Source organism: Oreochromis niloticus, linkage group LG10, assembly GCF_001858045.2.
Source record: "Oreochromis niloticus isolate F11D_XX linkage group LG10, O_niloticus_UMD_NMBU, whole genome shotgun sequence".
NCBI classification, from domain to species: Eukaryota; Metazoa; Chordata; class Actinopteri; order Cichliformes; family Cichlidae; genus Oreochromis; species Oreochromis niloticus.
This window is the reverse complement of record NC_031975.2, coordinates 25,442,707-25,468,375: the sequence shown is the minus strand read 5'-3', so window position 1 is coordinate 25,468,375 and position 25,669 is coordinate 25,442,707. Positions and strand designations below refer to the sequence as shown.

The window sequence follows — 25,669 nt, the reverse complement described above, 5'->3', positions numbered from 1 at the left end:
AGGACATGACAGCTAAACCAGATACCACGGTGTGGGAAGAAATCTGCGTTATAACTGACCACGTCCTCCGCCTCCACAAGGTAGCCATACAGGCTACTGGGAGAGCCATGGGCCTCATGGTTCTTCAGGAGCGAGCACGCTGGCTCGGGCTCACCAACCTGACGACTAAGGAGAAAGAGGACCTCCTGGACACCCCTGTCGTCCCTCAAGGTCTCTTCGGTGCGGCTGTTACATCCATGCAGAAGAGATGTGAGGAGAAAAAGAGAGATGATGAGGCTCTGAAACTCTGCCTGCCGAGGAGGACCCAGCACGCCACTCCAGCGGCACCGCGCCAGTCATTCGCGCAGGCAGCGTCTCGCCCGGTCCCCGCTTTCAGGATTCCCAAAGTGCCTAAGACGCAGGCAGCCCCCCAGGCTGCCGGGGCCCCTAAGAATCCATGGACCCGGAAACAGTCTCCCCAGGCCAGACCTCAAGCGGCCCCACCTCCTCCCCCGCTACCGCGATCGTGAGGAGGAAGAAACGGCCGGCCTGACAGTTTCTCCTCTGGGCGGGAGCGAACCCAGTTTCCCCCCTTCATGGGCCGCTCTGCCGCCAACCAGCTCCGTTCCAGAGCAAGTTCAACGGGACATGTTCCACACAGAGTGCCTGACTCGGGCCGGCGTTCCTGTCACCGGACCCGCCAGAGGGAAAGAGAGCCAAAGTTCACAGTGTTGTTTCACAAGCACTTCCTTCGTGCATTCTGTATTAAAAAAGTCCCGACACGCGCATCCAGGCAGTTTGCCGAGGGCGCTGTCGAGTGTTGTAAAACACATGAAAAAATCACACATGCTGAAGAACAGGGCAATGTCTGCCATAACGCAGCCCGTGGAGACTCGCGTTTCCACGGCTGTGATAATGCAGATGAGCCCGTCACCTCGCTCACCTGTGACGGGGGTGACGGGACACCGAAATGGCGTATGTTTTGCGCTGCAACCACAAGGGGGCGCCAAAACGCCATCTTCGGTGGAGTGGCCAGTGAGCCCTCTGTCTCTCCACATGAAGAGCTGGGCTACCTGCACTCAGTCAGCATGGGTGCTGAGGACATTGGAAAAGGGCTACAGGCTGCAATTCAATGTCGCTCCACCACATTTCAAAGAGATCATTTACTCTCGTGCTCTGGGCGAGTCTGCCAGTTTTCTCCTGGAGGAAATTTCAACCTTGAGAGACAAAGGAGCTATAAGAGTTGTCCCTCCCGAGGAAATGCACAGCGGATTTTATTCAAGGTATTTCCTTGTGCCAAAGAAAGGGGGGAGGGGGATGAGAGCCATTCTGGATCTCCGTGCCCTGAACCGGCATTTAAGGGCATACAAGTTCAGGATGTTGACGCACGCCTCGCTGCTACGGTTTGTACGAGCGGGCGACTGGTTCACATCAATCGACCTGAGGGATGCTTATTTCCACATCCCCATATATCCCCCACACCGAAAGTATCTAAGATTTGCTTTCCAGGGGATAGCATACGAGTTTGTGGTCCTGCCTTTTGGTCTCTCACTGAGCCCAAGAGTGTTTGTGAAATGCACCGAGGCAGCAGTGGCCCCGCTCAGAGAAAAGGGCATTCGGGTGGCCACATACATCGACGACTGGCTGGTGGCAGCCCCAACCCGCCAGGAAGCGGCTTGTCACACAAATGCTCTCATACACCACCTAGAGAGTTTGGGTTTCCAGATAAACATGGAAAAGAGCACTTTGAAGCCAACTCAGTGCATTACTTTCATAGGGCTCAGCCTAGACTCCCTCCGGGTGAGAGCTTTTCTGTCCCCAGAGAGAACAGCGACCATACGGTCATCCCTAGCACTGTTTCGCAGAGGCAACACAGTGACCCTCAAACAGTGCCAGAGGCTGCTAGGTCTGATGGCTTCTTCTCTAGTGGCGATAACACTGGGACGCCTGCACATGAGAGGCTTTCAGCGCTGGGTGGGCTCGCGGGGACTAGACCCTCACCGAGACGGCCACCGTCGCATGAGAGTCTCTGCAGACTGTTCACTCGCTCTCCGCGAGTGGAAGAAGCCAGGTTTCTTGTCTCAGGGCGTTGCCATGGGGGCAGTTTCAGCCAGGAAGGTGGTCTCCACAGATGCCTCTCTTTCGGGCTGGGGGCCACCCACGAAGGCAGAGCAGTGAATGGGGAATGGGGCCCTCACATGCGCTCCACCCACATAAACTGTCTGGAACTGCTGGCAGTTCACCTGTCGCTAAAACATTTTCTCCCTTGGCTGGGAGGTCATCATGTTTTAGTGAGGTCGGACAATTCCACTGTTGTGGCCTACATCAACAGACAGGGGGGTCTGGGGTCCCCCAAGTTACACACGCTGGCACACAGACTGATAGTCTGGAGCAGTGCCCACCTGCTGTCACTGAGAGCAACTCACGTGCCAGGAATCTTGAACTTTGGAGCAGATCTCCTCTCCAGGGGCAACCCACTGTACGGAGACTGGAAGCTTCACCCAGAGGTGGTGGAGCAGATCTGGCTGCGATTCGGTCGGGCGACCGTGGACATTTATGCATCCAGGGAGAATGCTCAGTGTCCCCTGTTCTACTCGCTGCACGATCAGAGGGCTCCACTCGGAGTGGATGCTCTAGCTCACGAGTGGCCGAGAACCCTCCTCTATGCTTTTCCCCCAGTGGCCCTCATTTCTCCAACTCTGGCCAGAGTGAGAGAGAGAGGTCACTATATGATCCTGATAGCCCCGCACTGGCCAGGGAAGCACTGGCTGGCGGAGATTTTTCAGCTGCTGTGCAGCCCACCTTGGCAATTACCACTACGCAGAGACCTCCTGTCTCAGGCACAGGGGGAAATATTCCACCCCCACCCAGAGAGACTAGCTCTACGGGCTTGGCCCGTGAGTGGTTTAACCTGAACACAGTGGGGCTCCCTCATAGTGTTATCGACACTATTCAGAGTTCTAGAGCATCGTCTACTAGGACGCTATATGAGCACAAGTGGCGTGTGTTTGAAAGCTGGTGCTTAGAATCACAGGCCATCCCTTTTCAGTGCTCTGTGGCTGTGATTTTGTCATTTCTTCAGGCCCTGATTGATGAAGGTAAGGCCTTCTCCACCATCAAGGTGTATTTGGCAGCAATTTCAGCCTGCCATATTGGTTTTGAGGGAAAGACTGTTGGTCAGCATCCCTTAATATGCCGTTTCATGAAGGGTGCACGGCGTAAATTGCCTACATCTAGGCCACTGGCTCCATCGTGGGACCTTCCCACAGTATTAGCTGCGCTCTCCTGTTGCCCATTTGAACCCCTGGAACAGGTTGAGTTAAAATTTCTGTCCTTGAAGACAGCTCTATTAATTGCTTTAGCTTCGGCTAAGCGTGTAGGAGAGATCCACGCTCTCTCAGTGCATCAGTCATGCATTCAGTTCTCCTCGGATAACACGAGGGTCAGTATGCGGCTCAACCCTGCCTTTATCCCAAAGGTTGTTGGCACATGTTCCCCTATAGAACTGCTGGCCTTTTACCCACCGCCTTTCTCCTCAGAGGAGCAACAGCGGCTGCATACCTTGTGTCCAGTCCGTGCTCTGCGCATTTATATGGACAGAACCCAGAGTGTCAGACAAAGTGACCAACTGTTCGTGTCCTGGGCTAAACCGCACATGGGAAAGCCCGTGTCTAAACAGCGCCTCTCCCATTGGATAGTAGGAGCGATTGCCCTGGCCTATACTAGCAGGGGCCTTCAGCCTCCTGCTGGCTTGCGTGCGCATTCCACTAGGGGTCTGGCAACCTCATGGGCTCTTTTTAGGGGAGTTTCTATTCAGGAGGTGTGTGCAGCTGCATGCTGGGCCTCACCTCACACATTTGCTAGGTTTTATAGGTTAGATGTAACAGCACCTAACCTAGCGCATTCAGTCCTCAGTGCAGGTTCTTCCCAGGTGGGAGCTTCTCCCCTGTGAAGTGCTGTTGGGGACAGTTGTCTTCTTAACAGGCATGTCTGGCAATCCGGGAGTCAGTATTTCTCCCATAGTGAGACACGAAACGAATGCTATGAAAGAGAACTTAAGGTTATGTATATAACCCCGGTTCTCTGAGTAGCATGAGTGAGTGTCTCACCAGACCGCCCTCCTTGCTATGGTAGCGAGGAAGAGGTGGGCTTGTTTTGAATGACATCTGACGCTATGTCAGCCTATTATATAGGGAGGTGCTAGCCCCTCCTGACATGGGCGTCACTTAGCCAGCCTGTAAGGGCTGGCGTAATGGTATTTGAGCTTCTGATGAGGTCACGCAGGAGGCGTTCCCATAGTGAGACACTCACTCATGCTACTCAGAGAACCGGGGTTATATACATAACCTTAAGTTACCACCGGTACTCTCAGAATCTATCATCAGGATCGTCTCGAGAGCCTAAAAAAAAGAAAGCAACTTGACTTTTTTAAGTTTGCGAAGACATTTCACCTCTCATTCAAAAAGTCTCCTTCAGTTCTAAAAAATAGAGGAGAGTCGGAGGTATTTAACACCTGGTGGTTGTTGCCCTTTTGGAAGTAGTCCTAATGATAGTTGATCTACTATGGTAATGACCTACGCTTTTCTTCACACCTTAACACATGTGATGACTAACAAGATCAATAGTGGGTCAACGATCTTTAGAGCTACTTCCAAAGAGCACAGCCCTCACTAGGGGTTAAATGCCTGGGACTCGCCAGCCTTTTCAGAACTTAAGAAGCCTCTGGGAGAGAAGCCTTTGCAAGCCTAAAGAAGTCCAGTTGTCTTTTTCAAGCTCCCAAGATTCCCATGTCCTGGATTACTGAGAACCGACTCAGCAACAGCATTGTTTAAAATACTAGGCTGAATTCATAAAGCCATTATTTCGGCATTGCACCCAAACAATGGGTTAATCCCTAGGTAGCTCTCTTTGTGGTCAGCATCAAGGGATTCTTTCCAAGTTACATGCATTGTAATTGTAATTGTAATTTATTCAGTGTTTATGCAAAAAACAAAAGTAATAAATGTAGTTCTGAGAACCAAAGTTTATTACAGGCTAAATGCAGTGTAAACGCAGGCATTGTGAATATACCACGAAGCAGAAATTTTGATGTCCGTTGGGTTTTCTGATTTTGTTTCTTCTTTTTGGCAGGCATCTGTGAAAAACAGTCAATACTCTAGCACTATAAGTTTTGTTTGCTACCCTTTTGTAAGTACATTTACTAAAACTTGTGCTTCTCTTGAGGGTTTCTTTGTTCTAGTTTTACTTCCTCCATTATAAACAAATAGCTCGTGAAACCACACTTTGCTGAGAAGCCTCCGCAGCACTGGCCGTAATGCTACAATGTTGCCACAGTAACTATTTTACAATCATTAAATAAATTACGCAAACACCTTTTGTTTTATTTCTTCCCTCGTGTCTTACTTTAGCAGCTATGAAATAGGTTTATATTATATGATTTGTTGTCATTTAGAATATTTTTAAATGTTAATCATTTGCTCACTAGAGATCTCACATCTTGTTGGAGTTGGATTTGTCTTGTATTTTTGTAACATTGATTACACTATTGTACTTAGCTATATTTATATGTTGAGAAAGTCATTTTTTCTGTAATAACACCATTCAGACACTAAAATTATGATTCAGTTTCTGTTGACTTCAGATATTGCGTTAACATTCACTTTGGCATTCTAGGATATTCTTGAAATAAGCTGAATTTGAAACAAGTTGCAATATTTGTACACCAACATTTCTTTCTTCATCATCTATTTATTTACCCAAGTTCTTAGACTCACTGGCTGCAGTTGAATACAAACATTTCTTTTATCCCGATTGTTTTTGATTGATTCTGACTGCTTGAAATGAACATGATGTTTGACTTAATACAGTCTGGTGTTTACATCTGCCAACACATTTAATCTGTCATCCATTCATCTTCCTCGATGGTTGTCTTCTCTTTGACGTGTATTTGATCAGTTCCCTGAAGATAGATACATATCAGCACAGTAGTTGCTGTTATTCATATTCCTTAATTCTTTTTTTTTTTTTTTTTTACAATATATGTAGAGTTTTAAACCATTCACATGGTTGTTTACCAGTTCATAAACATTTCCTACAGAACTGACGCTATAGTATTTGTGCTGTGCTGTGTTTGTTGTGCAACTATCAAATATTGCATACAGTCATTTATTATTTTATGTTGATTTCATTAAGATAATTGGTTTTAATCAAAATAAAATGTCAATAAAAGCTACTACTGAGACAGTACGCATTATTACATCCACTAATCAAAGAATGAATATTTAATACAAATATCAAGCTGTAGCTGAATTATTTAAAAAAAAAAATGTGATTATAATTCCTGGAATCTGATTTGATGCATGTGCACTTAATCATCTTCCTCTCAGTGGACAAAAAGCAGCCTCGGTTTTTCTCGCTTCAAGGAAAAAGCCTAACAATTTCTCCTACTTACTTCCTGTTTTTGCAACAACAAAAACCTTGAAATTAACTCCATTTAACTTCAAGATGATGACAACATCAGCACCAGTTTTATACTGAAAATAATATAAAGCATAGCAACATAAAGCCCATAAGCATCTATTTCATTTTAAATCTTTTTTGAATTACCTTGAACTACCTTAGTGATGAGGTTATGACAGTTATATTGCTCACATGAATTTTTTACATCCAATTTGTCTAAATTAAAGTTCAATCACCAGTTTCTTTTATCAGGTAGTGATAGTGAGCAACAAGGCAAATGTCTATTTATCTGAAAATGTCAAAGATAATTACTTTAAACAGCCACTGCCATGATATTGTATCTGCATTATGACAGATTAATTAGGAGATGAAACAGTTGAAACAGCTGTGCCATTTTCCTTAACGATCAAGACGTGTTTCTGGTCAAAGTTCAACCATTTAGATTTTATTACGCTCTCAGTACATCAGATCACATCACAATAAAGCCCTGCAAGGGTTGTCTGAATCAAGCGGGAGGAGAGAAAGCAAGCAGACATCTAAAACACTGGAAACATGCATTGTTATCATTCTGACGTTTGAGATGTGTGTCATATATGAATATTTTTACAGTTGCAGCCATGCTGGAGTGTTGGCTTGCGTTATAAACCTCATCAAGTGCAAAATCTCTGATGTTAACCTTGTGAACTATTCCTTTATCTGTAGGTTTTCCTCAAAGGGAATAAAGGTCACAATCCTGCAGATGATCAAATCGATTGGCCCAATAACTTTGGATATTTAAGATTAAAGACAGACAAGGTCATAACAAGAATACAGAGATACTGTTGGCTTTTTGTGCTTGCTCTACAGTAGCTCCATCTTTAAAGAATAACAACATTCATCAGCAAGTTGAAACCTATACTTTTAACTTCAACTTTTTTTAGTTTATTCCAAGTAGGAGCTGCCTCCATAAAAGCTGTTTTACTGAGCTCTGTGCCTACTCTCAGTACAGGCAAGAGCAGGGGGTCTAACCTATGCTCAGTGTGAGCTGTAATTTTTTTATGGGATGCAGTTTCCTTACCTTTTACATCTTATTACATTCTCTTCTCCCTGGCATAATGCAGAGGCAGTGTTAGGGTCTATAATTGAAAGGTCTGAATGATATATTTTTGCAAGGATGCACCAACAGTGATAATCTGGGATGATACCGGCTCCAGAGCTCGTTACTGGTCCCGCCAACCTGCAGAGTGCTTCCTATTGTATCGTTTGTTGTCTCTCTGTGCTCTTCTTTTCCCTCTCTTTGCTTCACCCTCACCCCAACTGGCTGTGGCAGATGGTCACCCTCCCCGAGCCTGGTTCTGCTGTTCGGTTTGTTCCTGTTAAAAGACTTTTTTTTCCCTCCCCTGTCACCAAATGCTGGCGCAGAGGGAATCATTTGGTTTCTGGTTTGCCCCGAGAGGACTGTTGTCGGCTGAATAGACGAATTGTATTAATAAATTGACCAATTACTTGTGTGACAATGTATCAGTGGTATTTTTTGTTTTTATTGTGGTTCTTTATAACCCAGTTTGTGCCAAGGGAACAAACAAATCTTTGTTGTAAAAAGTAACAAGGCTGTTTCAAAGTTCTTCTGTCCTTCATCACACAATCTTTGAACATTTAACGACCGCAAAACTGAAAGTGACACAGAAGAGAAATACTGGCCACTGGCATCAGTGAGTCGGTGTCATTTTATTTACCAAAAGGCAAGAGATGGCAGTCAGCATGATGTCTACTGAATCCTCCTATACACTGGTGAATTCTTATATTTTTACTTTTCTAAATTAGGAATACCTAAACGGTAAAAATATGACGTTCTGTAGCGCTGAAAATTGTAATCCAGTTTTTAAATCGTAACTTATTTAAATTACCACTTGAGCATCTGAATAAAATTCAGACCTCATGTGCTTATTAACTGAATAAATCAGAGCAGGAATCAACCTGAGTAAAAGAAAAAAAAAAAGGTTTACTTAATGAACGAGCTGCATGCTTAGCTTACGGTATGGCTCTAAGCAGCATGTATTGACAAATGTAGATTGCAATGCATTGGACTGGGGGACTATTGACATTTCAACAGCAAAGACACATCCTCGTGGCTGGGAAATGTCTTGGTGCAGTGAGAGATGACCTTGCTGAATACATATTCTGTGGAAACGCTGATAGAGCTTCAGTAGCCTGGGAAATTGAACTTGTCTTATAAAAGGAAAGCATACAGGATGACAAGCAAACACTGTATGCGTGTGATTGATTCAGTCATTAATCTGAGCTGTACTCGGCGTGTTTGTGTGTATATGGGGCTGCAAAGGTACAAATGCATGCTTGTATGTGTTCAAAGAGCCCGTCTGTGCACACATGGATAAGACTCCTTCTGTTTAACTGCTGTCCCTCAGCCCACCTCTATCCTCGCACGTCTTCCATTCTATTGATTGGCGTACAGAACAAATACACGAGTCCCCATTGCAGGTAAAAAGAACTCTTGTCTGTAGTGGTGGGTAAACTAAGAAAACACCATGACCTCTGACACTAAGAAATGTTTTTCCTGCTCTCAACTCTGTGAAAAGGTTATTCTTTTTAGTACTGTTTACTCCAGTAAACTAAAATAAAAATGTGTCAGTGATTTAGCTGATACTACTATTATTTCTTCTCCTTCTTCTCTGGTGGAGAATATTTTGAAAAGCTAAGAAGTACTTTAGCAGTTGAATCAACTCTTGAATGGAAAAACATGTTCATGTTTGACTCAGTTACTTAGGTCGAAGACACTGGTTAACAAGTGAAACACAGGTGTTCCCTGACCCATTGGCAAATGGTTGCTGGGGGTTGCTAGGTGAAATGGTATATGGTTATGCACCAAAAACTTCCTTGTGATTGCTTTGGTCACTAGAGGATTGCGGTGGCCGCTTATAGTTTGCATGGAAGAAGCTGACTTGTATGCAAACACTCGCCCATACTATCCGAGCTACAGTCAAACACAAACCTAAAACAGAACGTAAAAGGCAAGCAGCCTCTATTTCCCATTTGTGGCACACTTTGCCCGAGGTTCACTATAGCTCAGAGAGTAAAAGGCGAGTGTTGGCAGACAAGTCAGAGTCTTTCATGCAAACAATGGGCAATCTTTGGGAGGGTACTAATTTCTCCTAGCAACTACCAGCAACCACATCTAACCGTCAGGGGAAAACACATTTTTTCTTACTGACCAGTCTGTAGGCCTGTGTGACCATCTGAGAGATGTGTGGCCACAATGGTAGGCTCACACTATAGCAAACCCTACTTTATGATCCTTTAATGGGATATAATTTGCAACATGAACATTACCTAGAATTCAACAAGAAATTAAACTAATAACTGAGATCATTAAAAAAAAACTTCAAATGATTTTTTTTACTTCAGTGTAAGCAGATTACATTTTCTCAACCAGAGGATTTCCCCCTACTGCCCATTTGTAAGTTTAAGGCTTGTTGTCATTGTTTTCACTTTTCTAACCTTGAAATTATGTCAATTTTTTTATAGACTTAAGATCGTATGTTGAATGCAGATGGGAAGTGCTCGACTGACTGATTCATATTTTAGTTTGTATAAAATCAACAAATTAGAAAAGCATATCAACATGATGACAACTTTTAGCTGAACGGTATCCACATGCTTCGTTTGGGTATAAAAAGCTATTATTAATAGTGTGCCAACTGTCTGAACTTGTGTTATATCTTTTTTTTCCTTCTTTCCTTTTTGAATTTGATATTTATTCTTGGGTTGTGAACTAAGCTACATTATATTACTTCACAGACATCTTGAATTTAATCATATGCCTTAAACACCGGCTTAATCAAACAAGCCTAAAATAAATCCAGACCATGAGTTCTCTATTTTTGGTCACTCATTTTCCATCTTGTTGCTCCTTTTACATTTTATTTCAGGATAATTTGTTGTAGAAAACAGAAGCACAATGAGAGCACTTATTCCAAAAGCTAAAATAAAGCAATCCTAGAGTTAATTTATATTAATTTAAGCCAAAAAAAAAGCCATCTGGCACATTTATTTTGTTCTTTAATAGACTCATAATTAACCAAAAGTGAATAATTTTACAAATGGAATGTTAAAGTGACTTTGCAGGCCAACAACTCTTAATTTATAACTGCAAACATTAATGTTTGTACTGCTGGACTTAAAGTGGCATTGCTAATGAATGTAAATTTAGAAATTTCTAAAACTGTATTTCAAACGTGTTGTTAAAACCTTAAAATCTTTAAAGGATAAGGCTGGCAGCACTGTGACATGCCTTTTTCTACCCCTCTGAAGTACTGCAATCATTGGCAAATAGTTCAAAAGGGTAAGCGAGCCAGATTTGGCAGCTTACACACTCATTTGGCACTCCCACTATTTCAGTCCACGCAATGGAATGCAACAGAAACATAGATCTAAGATGAACCTGAACACCGAGAAGACAGCTTATTAGAGTGTCCCAATTTGAATGTGTCAAGTATTTCTTAAATTGTGACGGTTTTAGAAAACACTAAAAAAGATGAAACAACACGGTCAACGTATTTCTGTGCTGGGGATAAAAAGTACCCACTGATTTGGTTTTCACAATAAAGTCCAAGGTAACGGGTGACTGTCATTTGCAATGCATGCTGCAATGAGTTTTTGTCGCTGCTTTGTATGTGATAAGCTGAGAGACCACCACTGCTTGGTGGCAACCGGACAGGTTTGTGACCGAGAACAGGCCTGTGAAGGACTGGGCTCCGTCCAATCAGCCCCTAGGGAGGATCTCCTGCTCTTCAATTCTAATTCATGTACATATAAATAACTGTCACTGGCACTGCTAATTGGATTAAAAGGCTTGGTAGAGGAGAGATGGTGAGAGGGGGAGTGAAGACGTTAAGAGAGGCAGCATGGCACGATTTACAGCATAATTTTTTGTTGGAAAGGTGGCAATTTTTGCACTAAACCCCAATTATTGCTGAGTAAAAGCCACTATGTTTTAAAAGGAATAGCTGAAGCAAAGCAAGGAAGGAACAGAGGACAGTTCATCCTCATATCGCAATGTAGTATATTATTTTAGCCTTACAGTATTAGTTGGAGCAGCTTTCATGCCCTGATAAGTCAGGACACCAAAATGATTATATATAGCACAGTGTGTCGATATGATGGTGTAATACATAATACATAAACACTTTGTAAGAAAGCAAGTCGGGGACATTAAAATGTCAAAGAAAGCTAGATGTTGTCTGAAAAGTATCACCGTCCAGTTGCAGTCTAAGCTGCCTAAATCACTCAGAGACCTCAAACAACAATAAGTAACGCTGGATGGGGCTCTGCAGGTTTGCCTTAATACCCAACATTACTCACTTTTCTCATTCAGCGGAGCAGCTGTGAAATTATTTGCTTGTACATCAGATAGTTGTTGCTGGAGTTTTTGTTCACAGCAGACAGAATATTTTTTGCTAAAACTCAAATGCTGCATTTTGAAATCTGTATATTAACTGGTGGCACAATTCGACTTGGTTGGAACTACGAAAAATCGGTGCATTTAATTTTTGCGCCCGATGACTGATTGCAAGTGCTTGCAGCAACCAGCTGGTTTCCTAGAGGTTGGGAAGGCAACAATCTCAACCTCTGGATATCCATTTTAGATCACAAGGCGATCAGACAGGTCACCTGGTTGGAGACAAACTGTCTCCAAGTAATCGAGGCCTGACACGGACTGACTGCAATTACTCTGAGACAGATTGGTGAAGGCAAATAGTTACTGTTCAGTTTATAAATGCAGACAGACTGTAGGCATGTTGCAATCTGTGTGAGTCAGTCTGTGCCGATGGGTGAACCTAATAGTTTGTATTTAATGAAATTAAAGAAATGTATAGAGGAAGAAAGCGGTAGTACACATAATAGGATGGAAATACCTGTTTTTCACAGCTCAAGGCATTTGAAATCACAATCATAATAATAACTAAAAGAGATCCTAGCGAGCACATGATCTAGTAAAGCTAATGCTTATTGCCTTTTTTGTTTCAAGAATGTGAGCCGGATCATTAGAATTTAATGGGTTCTTCCTTAGCCTGGATTTTATGAGGTGGAATATGGGCAGAGTTTTTGTACAGTCTTGCTGATGACGGAAATACAGACAAACAAACAGCACAAAAAACCCTCCCATAATCATCATCATTATCATCTCGAAGACTTACCCCAGACCTTACCACGATATATAGGGTTAAGATGTCGTTACCAGAGGCTACAGAGGAAAAACAGATCAAACAGGTTGCTCTAAAACAGCATAACATGCACCTCTGAGAACGTTTTCCAAAAACAACTCCTGTCTGGATTTTTCAGTTTGGAAGAAACTATCAAATCTCTACTGACAAAGACACACACAAACACACGCTGTGGTTGTGGTTTGCTGTCAACAGCCACACCTTTCACCTTCTGTACTCATCTCTTTCTCTCACAAAATAATTGTAACACTGCAGCTCGCATGTAAAATTAATAAGAATATGATTACACACATTTGATTTGAAAGGCAACATCATTATCTCCTGAATGAAACCTTAATAGGTAATTACAACAATGCAACAATGAAATGTAATACCAAAGTAGTGAAAGCTATATCCTGTTATCATTTTTAAATCACTGTCACTAGCAACAAATCTGCAACATAGATGCACTGTCTGTGTGTACAAATGTAGAACAGAAAAACTGCAAAGTCCAATTTTTTCCCTCCCAAAAACGTTAATTTTAAATGTTTTTTTCTTTCATTTTGAAAAAAATGTTGTTGAAATAAGACTCTTCGGATCATTGAACTCTCTCTTTGTGCAGTGTGTACTCAAGCTAGCGCTACTTAGAATGCCGGTAAGCGACAGAAGACATCAGCATCAATGACAGCAGCATGGGTTCAGGAAGGAATGGTGTGTGGAGTTCGCAAGGCAGAGGCAGACAAAAATCAAAAAGTGAGCTTGAGAGATGCTGAGAGAAAGACTGCAGATTTGACACACAGTGCAAAAATACTAGATGAAAGAGGAAGCATGTATTGAAATGAAACAGAAGCTCGAATATGGTGGGAGGTTGTGATCAGGAGAAGGAAAGGAGACGTGGGGGAGGCTTACCTGGGTCCTGTGCAGCTCCTGTGTTTGTGGAGGAGGGTACAGTAGGTGGGAAGAGGAGAAGCAGTGGGGAGAAACAGAAAGGGAGATTAGCGTTCAAAACCCTACTCAAAGTTGATTTGCTAGTGCATAAAGGTGCATGCAAGTAAAGTACAGGACAAATCAGGTAAGAATCCAAAGGGAAACAACAATCATGCTTTTTCAGCTTTTAAGGATGAAAATTAAAAATGAAAAACAGCATTTTTAAAAACATTATACAGTCACTGAACAAAGCTCTTAGCTATGCCATACAAATATAGCACAGCTTTTACCTTTTACTGTTTAAAGGACTGAAATATGGATTGAATCAGATTAGAATAATACCGTATTTAGAAAGGAATTACATCATAGGCAACGGTGTGAGTTTGCCAAGCAACCGGCGGAACATCCAGGAAGCTCCAGCTCCCAGCCAAGAAACAGTGGAGCACATAATCCCATGCACAAACACATTTTTTGTCTTTTCTACAAATTAACCAAACTATATCATTTTATAACATGCTAGGTTCTTATTTTTTGTTCTATGGAGAGAAAAAGAGATTCTCATAAAAGCTAGATCTACTACAGTGCATGTTTGAGACCCCTGTTTCTTTATATTTCACTTCCAAGGAATCAGGCTTTCTTGTATTTTTAATGGTCACTCAAACATTAAAAATGCACCCAACCAGTGCTGTGCCTGTAAATAACAGACATTTCCTCAAATAATTTGAAATAACAACAATGTCCTCAATTGAATGTATGGAAAATGGCAAAGGTAACACAGTTTGACAGGCATAAAATTGTATTTTTGCAACAACAAGGTGATTCCTGAAGAGTTATAAGCTGAAAACCTGGTATCGGTGTGCACGGGAAAAAGTTAGATAAGTAGATGTAAAAGAAGAATTAGCAAGCCTAAAAAAAACACAGCTTACAAACCTGAAAGTCATGTCCTTAAGAAATTAAAGAAAAAAATCAAATGAAGACCCGACACAGAACCTGAGAGATACATCTGGACCTTCACTTAATCCAACTACTGCTCACTGAAACCTCAGTGCAAGGATGGTTTTCAAGAAGCGATTCTTAACCAAAGGAAACAGGGAGAAAAGGTAGAGGTATGCCAAATTACACAAGAACTGGACTAAAATCAGTCGTATGGAGTAATGAATCTGAATTTGTTGGTTCAAATCATTGCCAATACAGAAATGAAGGACGAGGTCAGGAGAGAAGTACATCAGTGAGTGCCCACAGCCATCTGCAAAGCATGGCCGAGGTTTGGGCTTGCATTTCAGCCAGTGGTGCTGGGGAGTTTGTAAAAATTCATGCAACTATGAACACAGAAAAGAACCATTAGGTTTTATCCATCATATAATACCACTTTGAAAGTGTCTGATTGGCAATGGATTAATTCTTCAGCAAGACAATGATGGAACACTAAAAATACAGCAACATCCAAAGAAGAGCTTTGAATGTCCTTTAAGAAACTTGTAGAACTATTCCTGAAAACTATTTAAAGAAACGAAAGCTTGGCTAAGAGAATTCAGGCTGTGTTGAAGAATAAAGGTGTCACATCAAATATTGACTTTCGAGCTTGTTACAATTGTAAAAACTCTGATTTTGCCTTATATACTGTGTTTCACTGTATGTTTGCACCTTTCAATACAGTTTTGCATGCATTTTTCCTTTTTCCAAAAAGAAGGGTGGCTTAATACTTTTGCTGTATTGCAGTACGTTTATTTATGCGTATATGCATGTATTTTTAATGTATGTACTTTTTAACCGCCAAAGACTGTGCCAAAAACGTAATTTTATAATAAAGGCTATTACTCTCATTCAGCTAAGAAAATAAATATGTCACTTATGGTGGGCCAGTTCAAAGATGAGAGAAAAACACCCACTTTTAAAATAAATAAATGTAAACCAGCATGATCAGCTATATCAGCCTCAACGGGGACATCGGTAGAAAAGAGCAGAGTTGGCCATCAGTATACAGTCTGGCATCCGTTTAGGCCCCCATCGTTGAGGAACATTTTTCAGCCAAGTAAGCATCAGGATTCCAGCTATGAGGCAGCTTTTGATTAGAAAACCTATTTCCTCTTCAACTTTTGCCAAATTTCAATCATGGTGATATTCTAATTACCATTATCCAGATCAAGAAAGCGAGGCAGAGATTGAGTGGGTGTGTGCAAGTGAGAGAGAAGGAGTGTTTAGAAGGAGAGCCTGTCTTTGCATGTAAGCAGGGAAAATAAGAGGAAAATGCTCAAAAACAAAATCAACTCTCTTATATCCTGTTACACAGCTTTGCTGGTGGTAAAGATGTAAGTTGGTGAGTCTTTTTGTGGACTGTAAATATCTGGACAGGTTTATTTGTAAGCTTAAAATTTTTTATGCCATGAAAAAAAATCAAAGGGAGTAAGATGTGTCATGCAACGGCGTAATAAATTGCATAAAGTAGTAAAATTGGTAGTAAAAACTCGTCATTGGTAGCTTTTATCAAAGTGTTTAACCAACGCTATGCATGGTCCAGCAGAAGAGCTGACTGCTAAGTTAAAGTCTCAGGTGTGTCCTGTTTAAACATTCAGCACACTAGGACGGGAGTTACAGAGTTCTTCAGAGAGCCATATATTCAAGCCAGACCACCCTTGAGTTCAGGTTCATGCAGTGTGACGGGGTGGGGGTTAGTTCTGGGGACATTACCCAGCAATAGGGGAGACATGGAGCAGCTCTCCCCATGTTAAGCAAATGGAGAGCGGGTAAAGAATAACTGCATGGCGCTTTGCCCCTTGTGGGCCTTGCGGGAGCCTTCGCCGTCCCACCTCAACCCACAACCTCCGGAGGTGAGGTTAAATGACAAGCGCTGCACAGATGCATTAAACATGAGTCATTTGGACAGAGAGCTGGATGCTGGACCACTCCAGAGATGATAGGGACATTAACCAGGGTTTCACCAGGGCCTGAGCTGCATTTAATGAAGGCCTCCACTATCTCCCAATGTCTCTCTCTACATTTGACTCAGAGCCAGGGAGTTAAGTAGTTCAAGATAAACACTGCCACTACTCTTTCTGGCTCCAGTTGTCTGATTTTCTGCCTCTTCCCCTTTCTCTGTACTCACTGTGCAGCCTGACAACTTATTATGGTCTGCTTGCAGAGAGTGGTGGTCAAGAGGAACTTTTGAAATTCTTATCACAGATAACGCCAGCAGCTGTCACACAGAAGTGATTTTTTTTATAGTTCTGCTCATCAAAATAAAATACAAAAACGATTTAACATTTTTCAATTTTTAACATATTTTTCTTTATATTATTTTCAATCAAATGTAGGGTTTTCATTGTGACTACTTTCTACATTTTACAGGCCTACAGACTCCTAATGTTTTTAGGAAAACACAGCTACTATCACTAGTTGGTTAAGCTAATTATTTACATTCTAATAATATAACCAGTTAACATTGTTTGTAGCATGCTAAGATACCACTAGCTGCAGTTGCAGCACCAATCTTAGTTGCAGGTAGTTGTAAAATGTATTTTCTCAATGAATTGACATTTTGAATACTAGACTAACCTGATATTTTCTCTCATCAAACTGACAAGTAAATTAGTCACCAAGAGTGTTATGACTCTAAAATATGGAGCAGCAACATGGTCCAAAATTATGCTACTGAGAAGACGAGGAAGTGTTGAAAAGAGGCAGTATCTTTGCTAAAGCCAGTTACTAATGTTACCAATGAGAAGTCCTAATAACTGACAGGCCAGAGGTGGAAAATGACTAGTCAAGTATCCATTGAATAAGCACAATCATCAAATATTTTTCTTTTGTTTTTCCAATACAGCACAACATAACAATAACAACTGTCCCCTCAAGCTGCTTTATATATTGAGAGGAAGACCCTACAATAATAGAGAGAAACCCAAACAAACATCGACCACCTTTGAGGAAGCACTTGGCAAGAGTGGGAAAGAAAAACTCCCATCTGAAGAAGGCTCCAGCAGAAGCAGGTTTAGGGAGTGGCAGCAATGTGCCGTGACCAGTTGAGGGTGAGAAGAGTTTCAAGTTTAAAACTTGAAAACTAAATTCTATGTAAAAATGTAAAATAGACATGGCACATACGACCATGTGGAAACACAAATGACAGCTGATGGCAGAACTGTGCCACATTTGTTTTTATTCTGCCGATCGAATACAAAAGAAGAAGAGCACCTGTCACTTTTTTTAGCTAATGTAATTAGCATCGCTGTAGTATTGAAGTCACCTGCAACAAGTCACTAGCCTTAGATAACTAATGTTTAACCAAGTCCACAGGTCATCCAGTGGTCAGTATCTTCATTTCCCACCACCAGCCTATCAGTTACCATCACTGGCATGTTACTGGTCAAACAGTAGCTGGCTTTAGCATGGATATATATCCGACTCTGACTTCTCAGTGGGTGTGCCATGTTAAAAGGTCTAACTCTAGACCTTTAACTCCAGAAAAGACCTCTCCAACACCAGTTTGGCAAAGTTGTGAGCTACAGGGGTGATCTTTAAATTCAGCCATTTTTCTTGACCAATGTTGGGGATTTGCTGTTCTTTTGTTTCAGTTTTTGATGAGTTTACTGGCTTAACTGACTATTTACGGTAATCAAAATTCTGTCAAGAATCTGTCTTTCTGACTCTTAGTTTTACCGGGACCCTTTAAGTGCTACTCCCCTCATGCTGTAGACCAATTTATGGAATGTAACAAGGAGCGTTCTAATAGGATGGTCAGGGGGGAAAAACCTGACAATGTCAGGAAAAAGGGTGAAGTATCACCAGGATCTTTAGGAATTAAATCCGTGATATCTTTAATAATCTCACAAAAATGTCACAGTATATTCCACACTAACATATTTTAGTTTGTCCATACATCTGATCAACTGCCCAAAAAAACTGATATCACAATTTCATAATCAAAAGAAAAAAAATACAATTGTTGCCATAGCAGATTTTTTTTTTTTTAATGCAGAATACACAATGTGGGTGCCTCTAAAAAAAGATACCATATAACGTATATACACTGTATGCTGCAGTTGTAAAGCAAGCAAAAGATAAAATCCTAGGTGTTATAAGAGTAGTCTAAAAAAACCCTAAAAACCAAAACTGTAACAGCCAGGCTTTTATCTGCATTCACCAAGTGAGGGAGGCCTGGACACTCTACTGTTCACTGGAAACAAAATAACAACAGTTTCCTTCGACACAGCACAACCGCAAGCTTCCAACCCCGTCATCTTCAAACGTGGCTCTTGGTTAATGGCCTGGAACACACATTCAATGTCTATCAAAGAGGGACGTTGCTGGGATGGATGCACATGCTGACAACCTCCCTCGCTCGCTCCTCAATCACACAAACATACTAATGCTCTATCCCCTTCACACTCCTACCACCATCTAAACACATACACACACACACATACAGGCAGAAACCCTCCCTCCAGTCAGTATAGCAAGCAATAATGTGTTGATTAAATCTGCGATCAGCTGCCTAAGGGGCATGAAATTGGACATGATGAGTGTGCCACATTAAAAACTAATTATCAATACCACCAATCCTATTGTCTTTCTTTTAAACCAGTCACAGCACTAAATCAAGTGTGGAGAATGGAACACTATGTGCTCTATCACAATGAGTTTAGGGGTTGCAACCACACCTTGGTTCGAGTGCCTTCAAAGCTTTTTGATAAAATATTAAAGTGTAATTTACTGCCTATAGCACTTCCTTATTGCATTTCAAACTCAGTGAGACTTGGCAAAGTATGCTACCAGAAGGAATTCTGCTGATGAAGTAAAACTGAAGAATATTACTTAATTTTGTCCTTCAGAAGTGTTGTAGGGCTGCAAGTCAAAGTTTTACATTTGTTTTAAACAGATACACTGCCATTCAATCTCCATGACCACTTCCCTTCCATTTGAGGTCTTCATGACCTGCGCCCCAGTCAATACTGATAGTCATGGTTTCTTTGACTCTTTCTATGATAGCACTGTAATTATACAATATTTTAACTTGTTTTGGTCTGGGGTGTGATTCTCACTCAGGGTGAAAGAGGTTCTAGGGCTCAGTGAGTGCCCAGATATGGTACGGTCCCCAAAGCCTTGGTTAAAAGAAAACCATGACGTCTGAAATACAACTAAACTTTTGCATCAAAGGGAGATAGGAGCTTGAAGAAAAGACAAGACCTTGATCCAAATCCATGCAATGGGCTGTCAAATTCATGGTTCAAAAACAACATTTCCTCCACAGCCAATCCACAAGAAGCAAGAGACAGAAAAAAATACTAATGAACAATCAAAATTAAGAATTGCAGGAGAATATTCTCGTTCTCCAAGGAGTGCTTAACAAACCCAAACCACAATCCCAAACGCAACCAAACTGCTTATGTGTCAAAATGTGACCAGAGTTTAAACTGAAAACTGTGATTTCTATCAGTTTTGGAAGCTTGAAAGATATTATACTATCTTATAGATATAGAGGGACCATATCGCACTTCTATGACTTAATCTGAAGGCCAGTTACAAACAGTTACTGAAGACTTAATTTAGAGTACTTGTTCACACAGTGGCATACACATCAGTTCAGATATACAGTATAGGTTTGTAGCTTTTGTACAGTCTCAGCGGCAACTCCATCAGAGATTGTACAATAGCAGTAAGCCCGGAAGCTGGGCTTTTGTCTGTGTTCAATTTAGACTCCAAGGACAGATTAATTAACTGAATACCACATTCAAAGATAGCGTCCTTTTCACGAAAAGTTTCTCACAGGGCAAATTCATTTGCTGTTTCACAACGTGTGCTGCATTGCGTGACTCTCAATTCATCCGGTTCAAATAATCACTTGAAACACGAAAATCCAGCACCGCAGATCCGCTCACACATCCATAAGCTAGCAACAAGACAAGACATATCATGCCAACACTTGACTCTGAGCAGAATGGTGCTAAGATAAACAGATACAATGATGGAAGTGGACTGACAGCGACAGATAACTGTCAAATGCACTACACCTTACAGGACACCGTGCATTGCCTAGGTCTCTGAAAAGCCATTTATCAACCTGGACATCTTGGTTTGCAATTTCATACCCTGTTCACCCCATTTGGAACACAACCTCTAAAATAACCCACAGGCTGTCTGTCTCACATACAAGTAAGGAAAGTAAGAGTCGATGGCAGGCAAAGATTATAAACTCAAACTAACATGATTTAATTGACGTTGACTCATACAGCAGTCATCTTTTTAGGGCCCTTCTTTTTGTAATGCTTTCAAGATGGCACCTGCAATCTTTGCAAAGAGACTTGTGATGCAACTGCAAAGTGTCTATATTTCACTGCTGACATTGTGCTGTGGGACAAAATCTGCACTTGTCTCTTCTCACCAAAAGGATTTCTACTCAGTTATGCATTGAACTGGAAAGCAGCTGTCATTTGCTGTAACCTAAGAGGTATAAACATAGCTTTTTTTTCTCCCCTTCCCTTCTCTCCTTCCACCCTTTTTTTTCTCTCCTTGGATGTTGCTCATCCATCCACTCACCCTTTACCTCCGGCTGTCTCTGGGACCTGGTGATTAGAGCACTGGGTGCTGTCCTGCTGATAAGGCTGAGAAACCTCCCTCCCTCCACTACCAATGGCTGTGTCCTCAGGGTGTAGGGGGGAAAAAAGGAAGCCTAGGGTAATGTCCCCAACTCCCCCCAATCCTTATGCTTTCTCGCCATTCACCAAGTCATGGGTGGTGGATGAATGCGCAGCCTTGTGCATCGTATGACTTTGAATAGATAGGCCTGCATTTTCATGAACGATAAGAGCAGCCAGAAAAATGAGGAAGAGTAATACAGCTTAGTGTTTAAGAGTGTAACATTATGCATCAAGGGCCCTTTTTATGAGAGAAATTTTACATTGTGAAGTGTGTGTTTACAGTACCATCTGGTAAATTGTGTACACTTAGCACTGGGAATGTAGGACAAAAGCAGCGCTCAAATGTGGATAAGCTTCATTTCATGAGAGCTGCTATTGTCTCAATATCCACCCAGCTGCCATAAAATGGATAATAATATAGCGCAGGTGATTCACACTGAGAGTATGATGTAATTGCAAGTTGCTGAAAACTATAGCTTTCTAATGTTACATTAACCCTTGCCTTTTCATGCCAGGTACCTACACTTGAATTTCAAGAACCGTTCTTTTGTCAACAAAGAATTGATACAGTTGCCAATGCGTTTGGGACTGAATGCCAAAGGCTGAAGTTATTCTATGAGGGGTTGGATCTGCTGAGAGAACTTGTTTTAGATCACATCATCAACTTCTGTGTCAAGCAGTCCCAACTCTGTGCCAAGGATTATCACTGGTGATTAGAGCTGTCTCTCAAAGTATGACTTGGAGTTCAAAAAGAAGGTTTCAGTAAAAGAGCTGCAGCTTAGAAACCTGAAAGCAGTGCATCAGGTCAGAGTACAGTGGTCCCTGACTATAACGTGGTTCACCTTTCGCGGTCTTGCTGTTTCGCAGATTTTTTTTGTGCAATTTTGCATGCTTTTTTTTTTTTTTTTACAGCGCATTGTGTTCTGCGTTCTGATTGGCTGTAGACTTTTTTTTCTATGAAGGTTTGAACTTTGAGTGTTTAAACAAGAGAGAAAAGTGGGGTCCATAGGGACTAAGTAAAGCACTATACAAATACAGGCCATTTACCATTTTCACAAAGCGCTTTACACAACCAGTCATCCACCCATTCACACACTTGTGATGGCAAGCTACATTGTAGCCACAGTTTCCCTGGGGCGCACTGACAGAGGCGAGGCTGCCGGACACTGGCGCCACCGGGCCCTCTGACCACCAGCAGTAGGCAACGGGTGAAGTGTCTTGCCCAAGGACACAACGACCGAGACTGTCCGAGCCGGGGCTCGAACCGGCAGCTTTCCGATTACAAGACAAACTGCCAACTCTTGAGCCACGATCGCCCCAAAAAGTTCATGCCTGTCAGAGAAAAGTGTATAAAGTGTGCAGTGAGGGGTTTTACAGCCGTAAAACATCTATAATAATTGTAAAAAATAAAGTTAGCTACTTCGCGGGTTATTTTTAGAACGTAACTCTCGCGATAAACGAGGGACCACTGTATTCCTACAATGGGGTACAAAGGAGGGTCCAAAGGCATCTGAGGGAGAACTGTCAATGAAAAATCTAAACTCTGGTGCGTGCTCTTGACTTGGTTCCCAACAGCTTCATCATCATCTTCTCTCAAATGAATGTAAATTGAATGGTAACTATTTTAACATACTGGGAGAGAATAAGTGTCACAGATGCACAAATGCAAGTGGTCAGAATGGCAGATGGCTCCCCCTTCCCTAAGCCTGATTCTGCCAGAAGCTTCTTCCTGCTAAAAGGGAGTTTTTTCTTCCCACAGTCACCAAATGCTTGCTCAAAGGGGGATGTCTTACTGCCAGGGTTTTCTCTCTATTATTTTAGGGTCTCTATCTTATTGTGGTTGCAGTGGGGCTGGATAGGTCACTAGTCTATCACAGATCAAGGCTGACCCTGACATTTGATACGCCCTTCTGTGTAGTGCCCTCCAAAGCACTACAAACTGAAAATGCATTTTGACAATATACCAAGACATGTGAAGCAATCTTACAAAACAAAACCAAGAGCCAACAAAAATTTGTAAAGACTTTGAATTCCAAAGTCCAACATCTATAAGGACAGATTAAAAATGCTTAAACAAATTTAAGCAGAAGAATGATTCAAAACTGAAGAAGTAATTTTCTAGTCACCACCAAAATATTACCATAACCAAGTAATATCTCCTGATGGATTGATGCGGAGAGCAAAATCTAATCCTCAAGGTGTTCTAAAGAAAAAGACTTGCCCTTGCTTATCTCTGGGGTCAGAGGAGGTCCACGGCCATTAATTTTAAATGAGTGGAATGGATTTGTGGTAATCGAAACCCAGTGGCTCCAGACAGCACTGGGACTTTGTGGTGTGAAGACCACCAAACGGCAGTGTGATAACTTAACCACTGAGCTGTATGAAGTGGAGGAAGTCAAGAAACTGATTTGGGTTTCCTGCTCCCCATGCACTATGAAAGTCTTAAGAGATACTGTAATGCATTAGAAATCTATTTGGAGGCATTCGAGCGTAACAGCGCCGAAGATGTCAGGTAAACTCTGGCTTTTGGTCAAAATGTTCTCCTTCTAATTTAAGGCTCTTTTTCTTAGACGGTTAAAAAAATGTAACCTTATTAGTATATTAATCAATCAAGTTAGAATCAAAGTTGTCAGATGCTTTGGTATGGAGGACGCTGACTTCTCATACCTGAGGGTTGGAATAAAACCTATTCCTGATGTTAAACCTGCTCAAACTTATGTGTTTCGACAGGGTGTGACAAAGCAGCCCCAAACATAACATTGGGGTTTTTTGTTACCAGAATACTGTGGAGCTCATAAATGCTACTGTCAGCTTCCACCGTGTGAAAAAAATGGTTTTGTTCGCTCTATTATTTTGTAGACTTACAATGTAAGAAAACATGCAGCTTGTTCCCAGCCTGCAAACTGTGAATGTAACAAAAGACACTGAAAATAAGTGTTGCATATTTTGCATATGCCACCATAAGGCAGCCTGTTATTACAGACATTTCTGATGCATTGTTTTGATATCCATCCAAAATAAAGACAAAAAAATGTTTTTTTATGACTCGCGTCAGTGAAAAGAGGAAATCCAGATTACAGTTTTGGAGATGGATGCGACTACAGCTTTTGATATTAAATGGTAAAGAGCGTAAGCATTGAGCGGTTTGATACTTAATGATGTGCTGCTCATTTATTTGTTCTATAAGAGCACATAAATGCAAACTTTCCACTAGTTTTACCACTATGTGCATAACTGGAGGCAAATAAAAGAAAGAGCTGTTTATTATATTGTTTCTACGCATCTTAAATCAAGACATTCTCCAGAAGGACATCTGGATCTGGATTAAAGCTGAACCCCAATGAAGACTTGGAGTCGATACGTATCGGTCTGTTTTGCTTGCTGAAATCCTTTCAAGAATAAATTTGTTGTATGATTTTATCCTAAGCAGAGTGCCTCAGCAGACCTCTTTTTTAAAATATTGAACTTGTGTTCACCCTAGTTATCAGCACCAGTTGGATAAGCCTTTAGAGCCTTGTAGCACTTCCTTTTTTTCCTTTTCTGGATCTGGATTACTTTGTGGTATTTTCTTTGAGAGCACCAAAGCACCGTCCCCTAATTCTTATTACAATTTGATTTATATACGTGACATCATATATTAAAGTCTGCAAAAGCCCATTCATTATGTCTGCCTATCACTGCAGCATCCTATTTCAGATCCAGGATGAGGCAGCTTGTCCTGGCCTGAAGCCTGCCCCACCAGTCACTGCATGAAAGGTGGAATCCCATGTGTCTAGTCTGATTTGTGGTTTCTATTCACTTTTATATCGCTGAATGACAAGTCCTTTTGTAATGGGCATATAATATATGTGTTTTTGTAAGCGGGAGGTAGTAACGCAGTATTTTTCCAGATTAACAGGCACCACTTTGAGCTATGCAGCTCAAAGGCTATTACAGCAGTGCTCATTCCCTCCTACCTTGCTTTTTACTTAATTGAATCGGCCAGTCCCCATATCAGATATTCCTTAACGGAATACTGAAACCTATCCACCCTTTTCCTAATACCATTAGGGGAAGTGGGAGAGCAAGATGGATGCTTTAATCCTGCTGGTTCAGAGCACACAAAAGGAGAGCATGCCCTGCAGTCAGACATTAGCCACAACATTCACTGCTGAGCCACAATATTCTTCCGAGCAGAAGACTTGCCCTGTCACCGTCTGACCGAAAGCTACAATAACAACAGCTCATTTCCTGCAGACAACGTACCATGTAAATAACAGAAACTGTAGCTCATTCCGCTGCTTGTTAAATGGGAAAAGAAATAAATTACTGCAACACTTTACACTTTGCAGCACCTTATTTCCATGATGTCTGCTACAGTAGTTTACGAGCCCACGGGGGTCCAGAAGCAGTACATTTACGCCATCTGTTCATGAACCTGGCGCATACACAGGAATGCATGTCCAATTTGACACAATGTTGATGCAGATGAAT

General features: G+C 41.7%; 1 protein-coding gene across 6 annotated transcripts in view; it reads right to left on the bottom strand.

The window, feature by feature from the left end:
• Nucleotides 1-25,669, bottom strand: part of cadm1a (cell adhesion molecule 1a) — a 455,295-nt gene that overhangs the window by 150,624 nt on the left and 279,002 nt on the right. For 5 of the 6 annotated variants that reach the window (XM_003453705.5, XM_005458479.4, XM_005458483.4 and 2 more), the window contains exon 2: nt 13,548-13,565. The exons of the other annotated variant lie outside the window; for it this stretch is intronic. In XM_003453705.5, the coding sequence (XP_003453753.2) occupies nt 13,548-13,565 (18 nt within the window). The remainder of the gene's footprint in view (nt 1-13,547; nt 13,566-25,669) is intronic. 6 annotated transcript variants of the gene reach the window in all.